Consider the following 22,674-nt stretch of genomic DNA (forward strand, 5'->3'; position numbering starts at 1 on the left):
CAATCAGTCAATCAATCAATCAATCAATCAATCAATCAATCAATCAATCAATCAATCTTATATAATATAACTCATTTCAGCTACAAAGCAGTTCTAAATGCTTTCCATCATAAAAACATAGAGTAGTTGTATGGAGAGGCAAAACAGTGTAGGAACTGCTGCACAAGGTGGTGGTAGTATCATACTGTGGTTGTTTTAACTCTTTAATGTTTAAATCTTTTTGTATTCATAAAAAAATTTAATACTTGACTTTTTACTGCCAAAATTGTGTAGAGACGTATTTAACGATTGCACAAAAAGCCTAGAAGCCGATATTAAATGTCCCAATGAGCTAGTTGTAACTCTGACCACTAGATGGTGGCGAAGAGCTTCCAGTGAACTTATTACTGTGTGTAAAATATGCATCAATAGGCATTAATGGGATACAGCATGACTTTGTGGTGGTTTGATGAAAACGTAGCTTTGCCAAAGCCTGGAAGAACATCCAAACTTTTCCCTTTAGAGCAAAGAAAACGTTAAGAATGGTGTCCAAAATGTGGCCCGGGGGCCATTTAAAGGCCTTGAAATGATTCTCACAGCGGTCCAGGTAATGCTAAGAGACGTTTAGCTGAAAAATATGGAGGGAAGTTTGGATATAGTTGTGATTTTAATGTTTGCAATGATAAATTCAAATTTCCAGCTCTAGTTTTTGTTTTGTTCAGTTTTAGATAAATAAGTCAGAACTAGGCGGATGCAGAATGTTTTTGTTTGTTCTGAATAAAAACTTCTAGAACTTCTTGGTGTTGAGGTTTAGTGAAATGTTTGACTTACAGATCTATTTCATTTTGAGCAGTTTTTTCCTTTTGTTATTGATAATTATTTAGCTGATGCTATAATTTTTAATTATCTAGTGCTAAATAACGCTAACATAATTAGCCTAATGATGCTAATGAGTCTGTTTCTCTGGTTCTGTTGTGTTTTCGGTCGCCCGCCTCTCCTGACCCTCCAGGCGGTTCTGGGCGGCGAGCTGGCGATGGGCAGCCCCAGCGCGGCGTCGCCCACCAAGCCGGCGGGTCAGTACTACCAGCACTACGGGTCCAACCCGCGCAGGAGAGCGCTGCACATGGACGCCATGGGTGAGGCTCCTGTTCCTTTAAAACTTTTTCTACATCAAAAGATTTTTTATGTTATTTTTCTTTGAAACATCACAGAGGTTTCCAACATGAGGTTCTCAGCCCCAGTGTGGGACCTGAGGTTTCTGATTAATGAGATGTTTTTGTTTTATTTATTTTTTTATTCTAAATTGTGTCTTTAAAGACACATTAACACAAATCCAACAGGTTGATAAATGGATAAAATGTTTTTCAGTCAGAAATCTCAAAATTATGTTATAAATTTAGCAATTTATTAAATAAATTCCTGGCAGTGGCTTTATTAGGCCAACACTTTTGTAATCATTTTTATTTTCATAAATAAATACATAGAACTAATTAGAACTAGCTTCATAATGACAAAAACAGCTTTTTATCGCTTTATTTAATGTTAAATACAGAACTAATTTCAATATTCAGATTGTTAGGATGTTCTTATTTTCATTATTTAGCATTTACTTTTATATAATTTAATAAAATTAAGTAATTTTATATTATATTGTCCTTTTTTTTGCAAATTCATGAATAATCTCCACATACAGCCATAACAATTGCACATAAAATTGCTTAGTTTTATTTAATTTGCTAGCAGTGTAGTAAATGTACATTTTTAACTGAATAAAATGTTAATTACACGCTAATTAATAAAATATATAGTAACACAAGCAGAGTTCTCCTGTTAAGTGCAGCTTAAATTGTGCTTCTATTTTTTTACACTGAATGCTGAATATAAAACATATTTTTTGTTGAAATGTGTCACCCTGGTTATTGATGTTAGAATATTTTGCCGTCCTGATTTAAATTTCTACCAATCAGTGAGCAGCGAACATCTGGCTGAAACGGAGACGAACCGTGTTTGGTCGCTTTGAAAACAGGACATAACGAAAACCTTGGGGGCTTTCAGCCTTCAGACGACACACACACACACACCCCCCCACACGCACGCCCACACACACACACACACCCCCACACGCACGCCCACACACACACACACACACACACACACACCTCCACATGCACGCCCAGACACACACACACACACATACACTTTAATAGAAAACGCAGCTAATTTTCCCATCACAGCCTCACCTTCTGAATTAATAGTAGCGTCTCCTTGAGAGAAACTCTGAACACTAATATAAATATTACAGGAGCTGCCTCTTTTTGTGCCGCTCTCTATCTGCTGCCTCTTTTTGTGCCGCTCTCTCTATTTTCTGCCTATTTTGTGCTGCTCTCTCTATCCTGCCTGTTTTTCCTCCGAAGCGTCTTTCTGAGCGGCGCTCCTGTTGACAGGAAGTGGAATCGCCTCTTAAAATCACCTTTTGCTGTTTTATTTCTCTTGCAGAGGTCCACACAAAAAAAGTGCGGAAGGTCCCTCCCGGCTTGCCGTCCTCAGTAAGTGATGCTGGTTTTTGGTGAATAAAAAGTGCTGATGTTTTCTTTCATTTGTGGGATTGAAGGATGTCCCTGCTGGGCTTCCGTATGGACAAAGTGATGATGATGATTCTCTGGTTTTATGATCTGCAGTTTGTTTATAAATAACAGAGGATGTTTATTGTATTGTAATATGTTTATTAATGTTTCAAATGTTTCATTATGGTTTTGTTTATTAGGGTGTTTCTTGTTTTTTGCAATTAATTTCAAGTTTCACAAGTTAAACACAAATTATTTTTCCTTTTTCAGTCAAAATATTTAGTTTTCTAACTTTAATATTTTACAGTTTTTTAGCTTTTGAGTTTTCTGAAACCGTTTTAGAAGTTATTGAAGAAGTTTCTCTTTACATTATTTTTAGTTAATTTCTTAATTTTTGTGGCCAACATTGAACGTATTAATAGTTTGTATAGTTACCGTTGTTGTGTTTTAATGTTTTACAGCTTTAGCAGTGACTATTTTAATTTTTAAGCTTAAATATTTTTACAGATTTGTGTTTAGCTTTTATGCTTTCTAAAAACTTCTTAAAGTTTTTGAAGAGTTTTATTTTTTAAACGTTTTAGTTAAATTTTTTATTTTTATGCTCAATATTGAAAAGTATTCACAGATTTTAGTTATTTATATTTAATTTTTGTACCTGTAATTTAAAGCTAAACTTTTATATTGATATTTTTTTGCGCTTCTCATGATTTAAAGTTTTTTTTATAGATTTGATTGTTTTAACGTTTTTGACGTTCTTTTACTTTATTTTATTTTTTTACAGATTTTACCATTTTTATAGCTTATAATTATAGCGATTGCTGCATTTTATTACATTTTAGTTATTTAGAAGTTTATTTCACTTCTTGAATTAGTTAAAACTTGATTTTGTTTTTTCACTGTTGATCCATGTTTTCTCGGTTCTTTCAGTTATTTTCTGTTTTTTAACTGTTTTTCTTCCAGTTGTGTTTCGGGGAGCGTTATGTTTGATCGCAGACGGTTTTATCGGATCGCAGAGCGTCTCTGTTTGTGTTTAACATCGATGCTGCTGCAGCATTCGGGTTCCATGTTTTCTGCTTTTGCTGCTGTTTGGTTTTAGATTTGAAGCATTTCTTTAATATCTCGGCGTTTGTGTTGAAGTTGGTTTTTCTTTTTGTATCGGTCTTTGCTCGGGTCTTTGCTCGGGTCTTTGCTCGTTAACGATGGCTGAATATGCAGCGTGTCGGCGGGAGTCCGTTTTGTCCTTCCTTCCTTCGGCGGAGGAAGGAGAGAAGAGCGAACGGCAGGAGAGGGAGGACAGGAAGAGAAAGATGAGTGTGATCTGAAGAGTCCAGGTCAGAGGTCGGATTTTCCATCAGTAAATCCTGATGGAAGCGTTTCTGCTGTTTCCACCTGCAAACTGCAGTTTCTCTGGACGATCTGTGGCCTCTTGCAGGAACGCTGCGTTTTTTCTTCCTGGTTCTGCAGCTTCTTCCTCCACTAAATGTTGCTGGTAGCGAATAGTTTGGTTGTCGACGGCGTTCTGGATCCGTCCGGGCCGCCATCGCCCGACTTCCCACCGGTTTGTTGGCAGGAGGCGCCGGTTTGCTGTGCAAGGGAGCAGAAAATGAAGCCGAAGCTTTGCAGGTTTAAGTTGGTTCTGTAGAGCCACCGGTTCTGGTTTCATAATCACTGCTCTGTTTTCTGTGATTTCTTTTTGAAGAAGAAGAGCTGCTAACTTTCTGAACACCAAACCACTAAAACACAAACTTCCAGGAACATCTTGTTTCCAGGAGCTGCTGTTGTTTCTGTCTGTAATTACAGACAATATAAAAACTTTGTGACTTTCTGTTGACTAAATTCATCAGAACTCGACTTTAAAATGCCAATTATTTCTGTTTACAAAACTGATGAAATACTGGAGGGACAGAATAAACATCTGATATTTATTTGATATTATTCCATAATATTCACCAGCAGTTGGCACCACGAGCTAAAAATGTAGCTACGCTAACTCTAATCATAAATATTAATTCTGCTAACGCTAAAACGCTAAATCAAGACGGTACTTATTTGACTCTAGCGCTATAGAGATATAATAACATGGTATTTAGTGGAAGCTAATGCTAAAGCATTATAGTAACATGGTTTTTAGTGGAAGCTAATGCTAAAGCCCTATATTAGCATGGTTTTTAGTGGAAGCTAATGCTAAAGCCCTATATTAGCATGTTTTTTAGTGGAAGCTAATGCTAAAGCGCTATATTAGCATGGTTTTTAGTGGAAGCTAATGCTAAAGCCCTATATTAGCATGTTTTTTAGTGGAAGCTAATGCTAAAGCCCTATATTAGCATGTTTTTTAGTGGAAGCTAATGCTAAAGCGCTATATTAGCATGGTGTTTAGTGGAGGTTTTGCTCAAAAGCTGCATTTCTGTGTCTTTGTGTTTTTGCCTCCAGCCTGCAGTGAAGCTCATTGTGTAGATTTGTGTAAACTAATAATAATTTGTGGTTTTAAGTGTCTATATTTCACTCTGTGTTGCTAAATTTGACACATTCTTCACTTTAACATTCCTGCTACTTGGGTATGGAACACCAAGAAGGCCAAAAAGATGCAAAATTTGTCTTGTAATAAAACAACAAACAAGCAAAAATCATTAAAATCAGCGATGTGAGGTTAAAAACCACAGACTAGTTCATGATGTTCCAGGTGATGTTAATCAAATGTAGCCTTGATTTAACAGATCTCAGTGTTTAGACGGTTTTTTAGTTCTCTGGAAGTTTGTTCCAGATTTGTGGAGCATAGAAGCTGAATGCTGCTTCTCCATGTTGGGTTCTGGTTCTGGGGATGCAGAGCAGAACCAGAAGAGCTGGGAGGTCTGGGGGTTGCTATGACAACAGCAGCAGATCTTTAATGTGTTGTGGTGCTAATCCATAAAGAAGTATTTTAAAGTCTTTAAATTTTACTACATTTATTTTAGTTTAAGCAGTCGAGTTTAGCTGCTGATTGCTACCGGCTGTACTCACCGTTAGCTATTGAGTAAAGTTACCATTAGCGATCTAGGATACTTAATGTTAGCTGTTTAATGTAGGTATCAACACCCACCATGTATGCTAACGGTTTGCAGTCTATTATAGTTAGCATTAGCAGCCAAGTATAGTGACTGTTAACTGGCAATGTACTTACTGCTATCTAGTATTGCAACTTATTGTTAGCAATATGATATACTCACTGTTAGCAATCTAGTATAGTTACCATAAGCTACCTAGCATGCTTACGTTTTGCTACCAATCAAACTAAATGGTAGCAATACATTATATTGGCAATCTAGTGCAGTTACTTTTAGCTACCAAGTAAGCTAACTGTTAGCTATTAGCCATGCTAACTGTTAACAACATAGTATAAATATGTTTACTGTTAGCTACCAGCTATACTAATTGATAGCAGTAATAGCATCTCCCTGTTAGCAATCTAATATGTTGCCATTAGCTAATAAATTTGGGGCGTGCTGTAGTGGCGCTGAGGGGGTTAGCACGCCCCACATTTGGAGGCCTTAGACCCGCAGACGTCACGGGTTCCCGGTCCCGACGACCTTTGCCGCATGTCCTCCTTCAAAAAATGGCGCCGGCTCAGCTGGCTGCCTGCAGACGCAGCTCCCGTCGTGTGTGTGTTAATCTGTGTATAAAAGATTCTTGCTGTAACTGCGAAATAATTTCCCTGCTGGGATGAATAAAGTAATTCTTCTTCTTCTAAATATGCTAACTGTTAGCTACAAACATTATGACCTGTGTTTTGTATTGTATACTTGCAGAGTACGGTAACAGAGCGTACTCTGTTACCGTTAGCAACAGAGTACGCTCACTGTTAGCATCACCTGTGCTAACTGTTAGCAGTTGTTGGAGTTGAAGTGAATTAAATGTTATATTATATTCTGTATATTCTGATTAAATGATGATTGAAGTTGTTTGTTGTGTTTTAGGTCCAACTCTGTTTCCTTTTAGCCTCTTCCTCATGTTTTTAGTGACTCTTCAGCGCCGTTCCTCTATTTTCTAGTTACCATGAGAAAACCTTAAATATATTTTGTTGATTTCTTCATCAAATTTTTAGCTTTAGTCGTATTTTGGACGATTATATTTGGCTTGTAGGTATTTGTTGAAGATTTGACGGGTTTGAACCAGATTTATCTGTAGACAGGAGTATAATAGTCGTCTGATTTTTAGGTTTCTCTGTGATATTTGACATCCTGAAGGCTGCAGAACTTTACAGCCTCGTGTTTTTATTGTTTTATGGGTTAGGTAACATTTCCTTTGTGCTGAAACCCTCCCCCTCTGTTATTCAGGCGCATTAAGAGAATAGAAACAGACATTTTCTCTGCACATCTTTTCCATTTGCATGATTACACACAAGTGTTATTTAAGTTGTTTTCCTCATTGTTGTGTTGCCCTCCCATATGCTCCATTTAAGGGGAAAACTCTTGTCTGTTTTCTCTCATCTCTGTTTCACATCAACCGCAGACAAAATGGCTCTTTTTCCTTTAATTAATTCATTTCTGTCTCTCTTTTTCTCCCCGTCTCCCTGCGCTGCAAGTTTGTTATTGTTGTTTCTCAAATTTAGTTTGCTGAGCTGATGATTTACTTTGAGAAACAATTAAACGTCACTTGAGAGGAGAGCGTGGGACGTCTTTGTAATCAAAAGAAAATTAGGCATCAGTTGCTAACATTAGCAGGTTGCAGAGTTTCTTTGTTTTGTTTTTTTTCCTTTAGATATCATTGTTTTGGTTAATTTGTTGTCCGTGCTGATAAAGTCTGCAGTTCTTCCTCTGAGCTTTGCTAATGTCGTCTGAATGATGGAGGAAATCCAGATAAATATATCAGAGAAAATGAACCGTAAAAATGAAGCCATTAAAGAGAAAACAGATCAACTGATTAACGGCATCAGGTGGCCTCCAATTGCAGCTTCATTTTATTCAATTGTTGCAGTAATAATGTCAAATCACTGCAGGTTTTTATATAAATATGACATTCATGCACAGAAACATAATTCATAAAATTCCATTTCTGTTTTTTTGTTGATTTTTAATCAGTTAGAAACACAAAGAACAAAAAATAAAATCCACATGAATAACTGAGAAATTAAATTCCTCCAAAATCAGGAAAATAAATTAAATTACATTTAAAAAAGACTCACATGCTTTTTGTCTGATTTGTTTTCTTATCCTATTTTTTACTTATTTTACAAATTTCAACTTTTTGTCATTTAATACAAAATCAACAAATCAGAAGTACTTAGAGGCAAATAAATGTGAAATAATAATAACAATGAAATATTAAAATAAAAATCAAATAGTTAAACTTGATTTTTGTATGATTTTCTGTATTAGAATAAATTTTATTTAGTTTCCACAATCTTTCAGGCTTCACTGAACAAATTTATTCTGTTTATAAGAAAAAGATTTGAGTCACTTTCTATTAAAACACTTACTATGTTTATTATTTATTAGTTTAATGAGTTAAATTGGCAGGAGCAAAGTCGGTGTTTCAGTAAAAGTCTCTGCTTGTTCTAAAAGCTTGGTTATAAAAAACAAATACTTTGTGATGTAATTAATGTTTTCTATTGCAAGTAAAATCATTTTTCTGATGTTAAAGTTATTACTTTAATCCAGGTAAATTGGTTAAAAATGAAAAGTTTACTTGAGTTGCATTTGGGGGCCAAACAAAATCACTCTGAGGGTCACAAATGGCCCGTGCGCCTCATTTTGAACACCTCACCAATAATAGTTCTTAAGTAAATCTTTTTGTTTGTTTTTGTACCAAAATAAATAAGCGTTTTAATTTCAGCAGGTTATGTACTGTGGACTCTGTAATTTTTTTGTTTCTGTTTCCTTTCTGTTCTGGAGGAAACGTTTCTGTCTGACCCAGAGCGGCCGTCCTCGGCGATCCGCCGCCGCCCGTCTCTGAGCGGCTACTTCCTGCCTCGCCGGCGCCCCCTCCCTCCGCGCCTCAGATGTGGTTTTGTTTAAAGTTGACAGCGTTAATTAAATTAAGCCGGGTCTTGCAGAAGGCGCAGTAGGAGAGCCGGCGGTCCCCGGTGGGCCGTGGGCGGATCAGGACCGGGGGCAGAGCTGCGGTTCGGTGAGCCACACTGCCCCCCGCAGGCCGCCCCTGGGACAGCAGCTGAGTCTGAAGAGACGTTTCCAGTCTGAGCTGCAGTTTGGGTTTTCCTCCTGACTCCCAGTGGAGCCGGTTGGATCTGAGGTCCGTTCTTCCACTGCGCGCCGGATTGTTGTGCAGAAACAGGAAGAGGAATTTAGAGCAGCTTATTGTTGCCTGAATCATCTGGCATCTTGTTATTTCTGCCCGTTGGTCTGAACGATTCCAGTTCAGTTTGATGCTGCTGCAGAAAGAAACACTTTAAAATAAACCACAGTTACATTTATTAAAATATGAGTTTGGCAGGAAAAATGCTAATAGACAAAAATATAACATGATTTTAGTAAAATAATGTAAGATAGTAATTTAATTTGATTTAATAAAATAATAATTGCAGTCTTAAAGTAAAAATACACACAATTTATTCTGAATTAATTGTTAAAATTAAATTATAACCATTTTATAATCATTTAGTAAATTATTAAATAAAATATTTACTTTAATATTTTATTTATTAAAAATAATTCCAATATAGAAGTAAAATGCTTACAATTAATTTAGGATAAATTCCTCAAATTCAAATTTAAACTAATTATTTGATTTAATTGTCTAAATAAAATATTAAAAATAAAATAATTTAATAATAAAATAATTATTACAATATAAAAGTAAAAATCCATACAGTTAATTATGAATAAATTATTAAAATTAAATCCCAACTGAAATACTAACTTTTAAAATTATAAATTTTTATAAATGACTTAAAAACAAAAACAATTCAAAATTCTGATTAAAGTCTTATAATTAAAAACTGCAAGCTGGTCATTTTGACAAGTTAAAGGATCAAAAATATTATGTATATTAGTGACTATAACAATCAAAACAGACATATTACAAGTTTAAAACAATAGAATGAATAATTTTGACTTAAAACATGACAAATAAATTTTTTTAATTTTGACTCCTTTTCTAATGAAATCTAAATTCCAGTTTAAATATTGAAATAAATAAAAAAGCACCAGATTTCTCTCTGAACTGCTCCGTCCGCTGCAGAATGACCTCAGCTCCTCCAGAGTGAAGTGGTGCTGAAATGACGCATGTTTGTGTGTTAGCATGCAGCTGAAATTAGCAGCGCCGCAGCCGGCCTTGGCACGGGATGGCATGAGAAACGAGGAGCGGACCCGCCTGCAGACAGCACAAAAACTGTTCCCTACAGAATAAACATTACTGCACATATTTAGCATTAATTATTGACTCTACTTCTCATACGTGTGAATTAGGTCCTCTGGTTTCTGCTGCTGCTGATTTCTTTGCAGCTTTAGCTTTTAAATCAAATGTTTTTCAGCAGATTTCTGATTTCAGACAAACTTGGATTTGGTGTGAAAGTTGCGGCCGCGTTAATGTTTATACAGAAGAGCCCCAAAGAGAGTTCAGCCAGGAATGACCTCATGCTTCTCACACACACACACACACACACACACACACACAGCCGGACAGCTGTGTTTTCTGCTCTGTTTTCTGGATGCTTCACTGAATCATTTCTCATAAAGAAGCTCCTGAAATTCATCTAAACGTATAAATTCATGTTGGTCATTTAACACGTGAAGGAAGCAGCAGAAATAATGGAGAAATGTCGGAAACGTTTCCGTAGATTGACGTGTCGTTCGCTCGTGTTAGGCGCGCAGCAGTTTTCTTGGCTTCATCCCCAAAATGTCCCACACTGCTACGCCACAGCCGCCATTTTGTGTCAGATGGGAAGCTGGCTAATTGAATTACAAGGCATCCGTTTGTGTGTGTTGGAGTGAATAATTTGTGTATGTGTGCTCTCTCTGCAGAGGCTCTTTTCATAAAAGTTGTTTTTAGCACAAAACTGGACATAAATTCATCTTATATTGCTTTAGTTATATTCTGAATATTAATTTATTTTGTAATTACAGACATCTATGCTCCAATTTTATGTAGTTTCTGCTAAATTTGCTTTATTATGTCATAGTTTTGTTTTCTAGCTCTAATTCTGACTTATGGCATTCATCTTTGGCTATATCGTGTTAGCTTTGCTAATGTTAGGCTAAATTTTGGGCCATGCTAGCTGAATCTGAGCTGTTTGTTAGCTTAGCAAAGTTATGTAATGTTCTCTCTAAAATGTTGTGTTGGTCTGATGCTGTAATGGTAGTCATGGTTACAACTTGTTACCAAAAATGTATCAAACTGCAGCTAGCTTTGACCCAAATGGTGCTAAATTTTAACATTTTGTTCTGGTTACGTCTTGTTAGCTTTTGTGCTATGTTAGCTGAAACTATTTCAAACAACAGTTATTTCTGTTCCAAATTATGTTACATAATATCTACAGACAAGTTAGAAATTTATCTGTACAATCTGAGTGCTGTGCTAACTCTGTGGTTTGGATATATTATGCTAGCTTTGCTAATTCTAGGCTAACTTTTTTACCATGTTAGCTAAGCCTGAGTGTCCTGTGTTAGCTTAGCAAAGAATTATGTTATATTTTACCCCTAACATGTTGTGTTGGACTAACAAGTGACGATTAACTTTTGCACTTTGTTCAGTAAAACGATTTGAAACTGCAGTTAGCATAGCATAGCTCATGCCGTTCTTTGTGTTTGCAGAAAGACCCAAGCTAGTCTGGATTTACTTTCAGCCTGTGAATATTAAATAGATTGTATTTTGTCTGAAAATCGTTCAAACTGTTGAGTTTGGTGAACAGAAAAACCTCCTAATGACATTTTAGTTTGTTTTTCAGGTATTAGTTCATCTCTAATTTAGATGTCTGGTTGTTGTGTGTTTGGTGCCACACATTAGGTGATGCTAAGCTAACGCCATGTTACCTTAGCATTAAACTGCTAAGCTAACAAGAATCCTAGATGAAGATTCAACACTCAAAATTTACTAATCATGAATTGTACACATAAAAAATTAGTTATTATTGTGTTGTAAATCACCATTAAGAAAAAATAAAAACATTAATTCATCTTCATCCTGCTAAAATAAATAAAAATAACATTTTATAAACATGTTGACTAATAAACAAAATCCCAAAGAGACCTTGGCTCTTCTTGTAGGATTAGCTTTAATTATTTCTTTGGCTCTAAGTTGGAGACACCATTGCTTTGTATGGATCAACAGCTCTAACCAAATGATGTATTTATGTTTTTAATTGAATATGTCTGTGTTTTATTATCATTAGTCACTCCAATTATGTTCCTGTAACATGTTTTAACTATAGCAATCCTTCCTAATCACCACATTTTCCTGTCAGTTCTTGATCCCAACACCTGATCTTAACTGCTAAATAATAAAAAAAGATTACAGTTTATACCTTACATCGCCTTACGCGCCTTTTCCCAATGAAATGACCTCAGTTATTCTTGCTGCCTTCTTGTCCTTGTGAGGACAGTCGGGTTTACAAGGACCTCTGTTGCACACACATTGTCAGTTCCTGCTGCAGATGTGAACGCTCCCGGATGCATTCCTGAGCCGAACTATTTGGCCGCAGCCAACAGGCGGCTTTGAGCGGTACTCTGATTCGCTCCAAGGCTGTGATGGAAATCACATGTTGTCAGACACACATTTTACTGACGCGCACACACTCCGTGCAGGAATCAATGGCATAAAAAACTGCTTCAAGCCGTTGATGTTTTGTTGGAAAGTTCTCAGTTGTCGTCCTCAGCTGCACCAAAATGCCGAACTTGTCGGGTTTTTGGGTATTTTTGATTTATTTTTAGCATCTTCATGGGAATAAAAAGTTACATTAACTTAATTTTTCAAGCTTTTCTTGTCATTTGAACCACATAAGGGTGAAATATGATTTTGTTTCTGCTGCTTAGTGTTTTATAGGAGTTTCTGACAAAAAACTGATAGTCCAGTAGATTTGGTTCAATTGGGACCGAAACTTCACCATCTGCTCCACCTCCAGCTGCTGTCGTTCTCTGAGTCAAACCAACCTGTTCCCCTCCTGGCCTGTGGGGGCGCTGCGCCAAGAACCACTGAAGGAAACAACACAAAAACCTCTGAAGACACTGAGGCAACTTCCGTCTGCACCAGATGGAAACAAAATGGAGGCGTCAGATTTTAGCCGTTGGAGGATTTTTATTTTCTCTAGCGCTAGGCTAACGCTAGGCTAACACTAGTGTTTGTTATATTTACCAAGAATGCCCTGCACGGTGGTCCACTTTCTGCTTTTGCAGCGGTCTCTGTTCCGTTTCACATATAGATTTGAACCGAACCAGTTCATTTCCAGATTAGTGAAGTGACCTCACACCTCACCAAACGAACCAGACTTTCTTGACAAACGGACTCAAGTCGGGTTAAAGCGGACTGAGCTGGTTGGGATGCACCTTAAACTTTCCTGCAGGCTGTAAAAGGGAACAGTTCAAAATCTGTCCATTGGCTAACCCTGTAGGTCCCTGTAGGGTCGGTGTCTTCAGCAGTCATTGGTGAGACTGAAATCGATTGGCAACGTCCATTCCATCACAAGGTGAGTTCAAGAGTTTCTGACAGAAAAGTCCGTAGTTGAAATCAGAGAAGGTTCTTTGGAAAATAAAGCATGCTGTGCTGTGCTTGCCTGGACTAAGGATATTGGTACCTGGACTAAGGTGGTGGATGGCAGAGTTTAAGGATTTCCTCACTGTGCTGTCGGGAGAATCTTAAGACTTGGGGGAAGGTGAGTCCTTCACCTCATGGCACCCAGGGTGAATGAGATCTGCCCATAGGTGTTGTAGATTGTTGTGGTTTATTGTCTGGAACATTAGTGGAGCGGTAGACCCGGTTGGTGCTCCCAGTGGTAAGAACAGGGGAACCAGAGGGTGTGTTCTTACTATCGAGGGTTCACTCTTCTCATCCTCCCTGTGAATTAGTAATCCCGGGGGTTGGAAAGGACACCCCAATGAAAACTCAGCTCCTGGAGGAGCAGATTGACTTTTAGAAGATCTTTGACTCTAACTATGTTCCTTGAGGAGTGCTATAGGTGCTGCTGCAGTAGTGTGTGGTACCTGGGTATTTTTGATGGTCTGTCTGGTTCTTGTGTAACCAAAGTAAGTATTGAGTACTCTGCCTCTTGTCTCCAATCCTGTTTGTGGAGTTCCTGGCAGGATCTCAAGGTCTAGTATCAGAGAGGAAGGTGCCCGGTTTGAAACCCTCAAGGTCTCGTCTTTGTCCTCTGCAGATGATCTTGATCTATTGGCGTCTTTAAGAGGCAAGGTTCTTTCTGGCAATGAGATTTTCATACTTCACAAGAAACAAAGTTTTAGGAAGTCCTCATAAATCCACTATACAGCAATTTCTGAATAATATTTCTCGGACATAGCAAAAGAAAATTAATACAAATGGCTGAAATGAGCCACTTGTATATCATGACTGTTGAGTCCAGTCACCTTTGTTGAGTGACTGGACTCAACCTTGAGGTGAGGAACCCAATCATCCACATGGAGGATCATCGTTCCTTGTTGGCACCTTGGTTTGGAGGTTTTTAGGGCTCATCCCAATCTGAGGAGACTTCAGGACAAAACAAGGAGCCATTGCAGGAACTATCTCTCCTTCTTGGTCTGAATATATTTGGTATCCCCAATAATGAGCTGGAGAGTGTTGCTAGGGAGAGGGAGGAATGGCTTTCCCTCTTGGATCTGTTGCTTCTGTGACCCCATCTTGGGTTGGAGGAGATAGATTGATGGATGGATGGATGGATGGATAGGCTATTAGCTGGTTCATGAACAAAGGCTGATTCATGTCCTTCTTCTTCTTGGCGCTACATGTCAGTTTAGCTGTGGTTCCTTTTTCCTTCAGGCAATGAGGTGACGCTCTAGCCAAATGACCACAACTCTTTCCACAAATAATACAGGGAAAAGTCAAAGTCCTCTGTTTGGCTAAAGACAAGAACCAGGATAATTTTTACCTTTGTATGGTAGGCTGTTAGCATCCACTGAGCTGAACTTCAAAGGATGGCTTAAGCTAAATAAAATATCTTTAGTTGAGCAAGAACATGGTAACACACTTCCACAAACTTTACAGCTGATATGTTTAACTATATTTAAAACCAGATGAAAAGTCTGGGCTTGGCAGACTGACTTTTCCTCCTGTTAAAACTTTATTGTACCCACTGCTGCCAAGTTCCACTTCCTCAGAGGGAAGTGTTGTTTTTCCTTTATTCAACAGATGAAAAACCAAAGTTATGATATAATCATGGATAATTGAAACTGGAAGGATATATGGATTCATAACTGACCCTTTTCTAAAACTGTGTTATGTGGATAGTTGGATGTTTAAATTACTTTGTGAATTTAGAGTAAAAATAGGTTTTGATTTATATCTAGGATGTTTTATGAGCAAGAAGATTTAGTTAAAGGGATAATTCAGATTTTGTCTCACCGGGTTACTGTTAACATGTTTTCATAAATCATTATTTTACCTGTAGTATTGTTATAATCTCAAGAAAGTTAAACAAAAAGGCCATTATGCTTTATGAAAACTGTTTTCAAACCAATGTTGTGCTGGAATTGGACCTTAATTATTTACTCGGCTGGCTGTTTAAAACAACAAAAGAGTTTTTCTATATTTATAAACTAAGATAAAATAATCTTAGTTTATAAACATAGAAAATTTACTTCATGTTCCTGTTTGTTTTTCCTGTATTGTATTATTTTGAGGTTAATAGATGTTAGCTTGCTGAACTAACTTGTAGCTAGCAGACTAACACCTAAAAGCTAGCTAGGTAGCTAATTGTTGACATCAATAGCAGTTAGCCTACTGCACTACGTATTAGCTACAAGGGTAAGCATTGAAAGCTAATTAGCTAATTGTTGAGATTAATAGAAGTTAGCACGCTGCATTGAGTTTTAGCTATGCGGCTAACAAGTTAAAGCTAGCTAACTAATTGTTTACATTAATAGCAGTTAGCTTACTACTCTGCATTCTAGCTAGCTAGAACACAGACCATCAAGATCTGCTGAACGTAGCCGCCGTCACCTTAAACATCATTTAAATGTTTTATAATTTAAGTGGTCATGATTTAAAGTGGACATTATCAAAGGCTAGCTGTTGAAATTAAAGCCTTAAAGTGTAATTCACCAAGCAGTGGGTGACGTTACAGTGACTTCAGACAAAAACAAAGTTTGCTTTCATACCAAGCAGTAACACCTCCTCCTCCTCTTCTCTCACACTCCAAGTTTTTTTTTTTTTGCACTTTTAAACTTTTTGCTAACCCCCCGCCAAGAGTTTCCCTCCAATTTGTTTCCTTTCTCGAAATGTTCCGTTTGTTAGGTTGAACAGAAAATCACAGAAAAATCACCATAAGGGCTGCTTTGCATTTTTAATTAAGAAACTAACATATGAATATATTTGCATATTATTGAGTTGCAGATTAAATCACGCATACATAATTAGCGTGCAGCAGCGCTCCTCTCCTCTATGCCTGCACTGTGCTTACCGGGTTTTTTATTATTTTTTTGGCAAGCTGCGGTTCTGATGGATGCCAGACACACAAAAACACACAGACACACCTTCTCCTGACACTCGCATGAGAAACACTCGAACAAAACCTCTCCAAACACTCGCAGTGATCTCTGTCACCCCATCGCTGTCAGTCTGAAAAATTAGCGTCTGATTTCCTCCGTCAGAATCGAGGCCATGTCAGATTTCTGATTACGCCGGAAAATCAAGACTTTTTTCTTTAAAGTAAATAATTGACTTGAGGTCTTTAAACAGTTTATTAACTGTAAAAAAAAAAAAAATTAAGTCAGGGCTGATGGAGTTCTGTGGAAAACTGTTATTAGCAGATTTACTACAGTGTGTCTTGAAGAAAAGTACAAATTATACTGAATTTATTCATTTTTGTCTCAAATTTTCTCCTTATCCAGTTTATTAAACTCACTGAGAGTCAAGAGTTAATTTTATTTGAACATAAGGTCTTTTTTCCTCTTCATTCACATATTTTATACAAATGACCCAAACAAAAAGGCTAAAATCTAATCTGTGAAATTTAGAAACATGTTTTTTATTTAGTTTTTTTTTTGTTTCAAATGCAGAGAAAGTTTTTTTACTTTTTAGTTTCAAAAAGTAGAATAAGTTATTCATAAGTCAAGAATCTCTCATAAACAATAATATTCTGGAAGGATCTGACAAACCTTTTTCAGCTGAAAAAATCTAAAATTATTTTTACAAATAAAGTAAATTAATGCTTTCGATTTTCTCCAGAAAAAAATGTGAATTTTAATCTAAATGAAAAATTAACTCACCACAGTAGAGGATTAGCAGAAATGTTCCCCACTAAAATAAATACATTATTTTGCATTAAAGAAGGTTAAATATAGCTAATAATCATTAAAAACTCTGAGATAAGATTTGATTTAGTGCAGAATGACAAGTAGCTAATTAAATACCAATGTTAGCATCATTAGGCATTGACTGAACATGCAAATCAACAGAAATTAAACTTTTTTGTGGTGGTTTTTTAAATTTTGTGGTGATTTTTGCGCCCTGATTTTTCCTGCCATATAATCGATATAAAACCTGATCTGTGGCTCTGTGTCCTGCTCAGCCACGCAGGTAAACGTGTCATAAAAAGTAACATTTCAGTGATTTTTGTTGGCATTTTGCTCCATATAAAGTAAAGTTCAGATTAAAATGCAGATGTCGGATATAAAAACTGAAATAAGGAACTCTGGCTGCCAAAAATGTCCGTCTAGTTTTATTAATTTCGTAGATTTTTACACATGGATCCAATCCATCCAGCCCAGTTTTAAAGTAAATTTTGAAAGTAATTTTATTTCTGTTTTACCTGAAAAGGACAAGATAATGAAAAAGCAATGCTTTGAATCCAGAGTCAGTGAAACGTTGCACCGCCGGGTCCAGAAGTCCCTGTTTGTTCCAAACCTTCATCGGTATCAAAAATATCCTTACTGTGTGCAATCAGAGAAGATAAACTGTGCAGATTCGCTTCCTTTCTTGTTTTTCTGCTTAGTTGCACTCAGCAGTGATTCATTGGGAGCGTTGGCTGTCACGTTTATGTAATGGGAACCGTGTCGCAGAACCAGGTGCTGCTACACCTGATCCCTGTTTATTATCACTTATGCTGCAGCATGAAAAGCCACCGGGGATTTCCTCCTCACGGTTCGGGTCAGTACTGTACTGGACGTAGCAGGCGATCCGCTGAACCACGGCGTAACGTCGGGGCAGAACGCAGCGGGACGGACACGCAGTCAGGACAGACCTCAGCCTGCTCCTTTTATGGTTGGACGTTTTCTCATCTTCCTGTGTTGGTTTAATCCAGATAAATGTTCTGTCCTGGTGTGAACTCAGTGTTCATACCAGGAACCACCAGTTTGGTTCGTTCACCGTTAACTAACCAGTAGAACCGTTAGCTTTTGACCCGTTTCCTGATGAATTTAAACAAAATTCAAACAACTTTCAACAGATTTAAACTGATGTTGAATTCATATAAGACGTTTTATTTTGTTTTTGGACCAAAGGTCCTGTCAGAATCCATCCATCCGTTAATTTAACCTTGTGTTTATCTTCAATTACACCAACCAAAGACCAATCATCCAACCAACCATCCAACCATAAATCCTCTCAACCAACCAAATAAACAGTAAAGTCTATTCTATTCTATTCTATTCTATTCCTCACCTCCATCCAGCCATCATTTAAAACCAGAGACACATGACAGTAAAGATCTCCGTCGTATTGTGTGATCTGAGCGCCAGAACAGGAGGAAGACACGACCAAAGACGTCTCCAACGTCCAATGAGGTTTGTGGTGCGTCATGGCCGTTGTTTTGTCCTTAAGATTGCCTGAAAGGGAACATCGGGTCAAGAATTGGCATCAGGTTGACCGTTTGGGTCTTTTATCTGGTGACTGATCGGCATAAGTTTTATAAAACTGTCTGAAGGGTTGATCTTGGGATATTAACATATTTAGAAATGGCTCCAAGACTTTCCCAGGTTGTGTAAATCTACAGTTCTCCTTAGATCCTCACTGGGTTCCCGGGACTTCCCAGTGGTTATCACTGATGGTCAGTCCAGTGAGTTCTGGTTTTAGGACCTTCTGCACCACTTTCCCAGACAAATATGAGCTTTGATAGTCCAGAGAAATGTTCAGATGAAGAAGAAGAACCATCGGTCGTCGAGTTTCTCACCACGGATTGAGTTTCTATTGTCAAACTCTGCCTCTTTAGTCCGTCTGATGATGCTTTGTGAAGCCGGTTGACGTGACAGAAGTCGAGGGGAATAAAGAACATCGTAAGTCAAACGACACGAAAGACTAACAGAGACGTCGGGCGCGGGGGGAGAATGACTCGCAGGAACACAAAGGAGCCGACAGCGGGAGAAGAGAAGATTGACAACTGGGCGTAGTGATTTGAAGGAAAATCCTGTCGGCGTGAAATCAGGATGAAATGTGAGATTATAATTCAACCAGGGATTAACTGTCATCTCAGAAGCAAAGACGGAGGGGGGGGAAGAGTGACAGAGGAGATAAAGACGGAGAGGAAGGAAGGAAAACCGGAGGGGAAACGGAGTTTAAAGGCAGAAAATGAATGGAAAGTTCAAGATGAAGGCGAAGTAGGACGAAGTGCAACAAAGGGATCAGGTGGGAGATTAAGTTACGAGGAAGACGAAGGAGGACGAAGGCTTACTGGGAGAAGAGCAGGATGAAGGCGTGGAGGAGGATGAGTGTGACTGGTGTCCCATAATTTAATGGTGCCAACATCAGCACTCGGCTCCAGGTGTTGATGCCGCTGCGCGCTCACCGGACCGACAGTGATGAACAGACACCAACATGCTGAACTGCTGGAAACAACGTGAACTCCACCGTCCAGCCATTACTCATCCCAGGCAGAACTGAGATAAAACAAATAATATCACAGAAGGAAACCCAGATATCCTTAAAACTCAGCAGGAAAAACTCGTTTACGGGAGCAGAACGCTGCCAGGATCAGAGGAAATGAATTATTTCAACAAAATGGACGAAAAATTGGTTTAATTTATATAAGACAACTTGCTTAAAAATATGAAATTATATTCATATATATATATATACACCGATAAAAGACATTATTATTACTTCACTCTGTTTTCTATACATTTTATTCATCCAATTTTATAGTTTGTTTTGAATTTACATGGTTTTATTTAATTTCATCATTCAAAATGTATTTAACTATTTGATACGATATTTAAATGCTTAATATGTTGACATTTACTTATTTTAATTATTCATTTAGCTTTTTTACTATTTTTGACCTCCGTACAGGCGGTCCTGAACTTTCGGTGTCTCGCGACCCTCTGATGGATCCTGACCCCCATGTTGAGAACCACTGATAAAACAATCAACAAATGAGACAGAAATGATTCATTTGATTCAACGAATCAAATCAAAAAGTTTTGACATACAACTAAAACAAATCATTAAAAAAAGTTAAAATTAAATTTTTCTCAAAAATCATAAAACTATGAAAAACATTTTTTAAAAAAACAATCAGCCAATTCTGCTAATTTTAACTAAAAAGAAGAAAGGAAGCAGCGACTGGGAAACAAATTGGGAAAGTGCTGAGTCACTGGTTGCTATGGCAACCTTTGCTAGTCAGCCGGGGAGGAGCCAGAATCACGTTTCATCAGAGACCAGAAATTCATCCACAAACAAAGCGACTCTGTGTGAAACTGAGGAGCATCAGAGCCGTTTTAACGGTTGGTGTCAGAGAGCTCTCCTGTAGCAGTCTGTGTCACAGCGGCTCTGAAAACACAAAACAAAAAGTGCAAAACTTAGAGCTCTGGGCGAGGCTAACTAAACTGTTAGCTGCACTAACCCCAAAGTGTTACATTAATGTTATTCTGTTAGACTAGCTAAAGCTAAAGCTATGACATTAAATTGGACCAGGCTGACACTCACCGTTCATCTACAGTTATTTAAATGTTTTCTGCTCCATACCTCATTCATTCGTTTGTTGTATACTTACCTTTTTCCAGAGGAAATGAAACTACTGCGTAAAAAAACTTCAAAATAAAAGCAATGCTTAACTACTTGAAGAATCCTTAACAGTCGATAATAAAAACATCAACACAGATGTTGAACTTTATTCAAATTAAATTAGCGCTTTAGAATTTACAATGAGCGAAAACATTAGCTACACTGTTAGTGGAATATTAGCTTAGCGTTGGTGGAAGTGTTGCCACCACGTTGAAACAACTTCAAAATAATATTTTTAAATTATTCAAACTTTATTCAACTAAATGTTTACAGAAGAACCAAGTAAGTTAAGCTTTAGAATTTATTTAGAAAAATTAATCTAGGGGAAGCTAATTAATTCCAAAGTTAGCAAAAGCGCTAAGCTAAAAAGTAGCTTCACCATTAGCGTAGTAGAAGAAGTGTTCTCTTCACTGCAAAACTGACTTTAGATTGTTTTAACTTATTGGTTAAAATAACTCAGAAGGAGGTTTTTATGTTTTTGTTTTGTTATGAAACAACAAGGAAAGTTTTGGCGCTCCGTGTTCATCACCTCGTCCTCCTTTTCTTCTCCTCCATCATTGGGGTTGAATCCCTGGTTGCCGGGTCGCCCCCCCCGGTGCCGGTTCCCCTGCAGCCGGGTCGGCCACAATGCTGGGAGCCAGCCAGCGCCGCAGACAGATGGTCCACTTATTAGATGTGCATCAGCCCTGCCTCCCTTCCTGCAGCTCGCGTTTTAATCAAATTAGAGCCGACAGAGGATGAGGCAGCGAGGGCGAGCGACAGGCTGGATGAGGGGAGAGAGAGAGGACTGAACGATGAATGATGACAAAATGAAAGACTGAACACAGTTTACTGGAGGACTGCCTCCACCCGCCTCACACTGCCCCGCCCTCCTACGCTGGACTCCACCTGGACTCCACCTGGACTCCACCTGATCTCCACCTGATCCACATCTGATCCACACCTTGTCTACACCTGGACTCCACCTTATCTACACCTGATCTCCACCTGATCCACACCTTATTTACACCTGGACTCCACCTGATCCACCTGATCTACATCGTTACCTCAGGTCAGACTCTATTAATGGCCGCCAAATCAAACAGAGGATCCACATGTGGTATTTGGTCAAGATAGCTCCTCCTGCAGCAGCTGAAGACACTTCCTGGTGGGCGGAGCCAAAGATCTATAGAGGGAGGAAGTACACAAGACGATGGATGATGGTTGGTTGGTTGCATAATAAATTTCTAATATTGATGTCATATTTTATCGTTTTTATGTGCTTTTCTTGCTCTCAGACCAAAGCTGTGAAGAACTTTGTGACGTGTTTCGCTGCCGATCAGCTTTGCTGCAGGAAACTCTTGATGAAGCATTGCATTCTGGGAGATGTAGGCTCATGTTCTTTAGGAACCTGCTGGTTTGTTATTTTTAATCTGAAGCTGCCATCAGAATCAGAATGCCAACATCATGTGGAAATACAGAAACAAGCTTTGTATGCTTTTCCATAAAGACATGAAGCAAAAGTCCAGATCCGTCATAAAGTTCAGGAACATTTTAAGGATAATTTTCCTCCAGGTCTCCTATGAAGCGTCAGATCCAGAACGTTCCGCGTGAATCCTGCGTGTCAGTCAGAGTAATCCTGGTATTTTATGGTTTACCTTTCATTCCAGGACGCCAGCTGACACGTCTGGGTGAAACGTGATTCTGAGAGCAGCTCCTCTCAGCGCGTGTTTGAACGAGTTGAGGAGAGGATGAAAGGCCAAGCTGAACAATCCCAGCTACTCGGCTTTATTACCAGAGAAATAAACAAGTCAGGCGCCCCCTGTAGGCCAGAACTTTCTGCTCCTGTAAGACGGTTTTCCTACATCTGGATGTGATTTTTAAAAGGAGATCAAACTATTGGAGACAGACGGGAAACAGAGACGGGTTCTCTTTGCTGGAGAAAAAAACCCATTTGGACCGAACGGGACCCAGAACTCTGGGGACGTCCAAGGAGATCCAGATCGTTCTACAGTAAATGGATTTGGTAAAAACTGTTAGACATATTAATAAAAACGGA

At 38.1% G+C, this 22,674-nt stretch overlaps 1 protein-coding gene and 1 long non-coding RNA gene across 8 annotated transcripts in view; one reads left to right on the top strand and one right to left on the bottom strand.

Moving 5' to 3' along the window:
* tcf4 (transcription factor 4) overlaps positions 1 to 22,674 on the top strand; it is a 176,311-nt gene that overhangs the window by 94,362 nt on the left and 59,275 nt on the right. For all 7 annotated transcript variants that reach the window (XM_028024561.1, XM_028024557.1, XM_028024560.1 and 4 more), the window contains 2 exons: positions 989 to 1,115; positions 2,476 to 2,525. In XM_028024561.1, coding sequence (XP_027880362.1) covers positions 989 to 1,115; positions 2,476 to 2,525 — 177 coding nt within the window. The remainder of the gene's footprint in view (positions 1 to 988; positions 1,116 to 2,475; positions 2,526 to 22,674) is intronic.
* On the bottom strand, positions 8,186 to 12,611 carry LOC114149018 (uncharacterized). Its single transcript, XR_003596415.1, has 2 exons — positions 9,683 to 12,611; positions 8,186 to 8,922 (listed from the first exon to the last, which is right to left on the bottom strand). It is a non-coding gene; the product is annotated as an uncharacterized LOC114149018 (long non-coding RNA).

This window comes from Xiphophorus couchianus, chromosome 8 (genome assembly GCF_001444195.1).
Source record: "Xiphophorus couchianus chromosome 8, X_couchianus-1.0, whole genome shotgun sequence".
Taxonomy (NCBI): domain Eukaryota; kingdom Metazoa; phylum Chordata; class Actinopteri; order Cyprinodontiformes; family Poeciliidae; genus Xiphophorus; species Xiphophorus couchianus.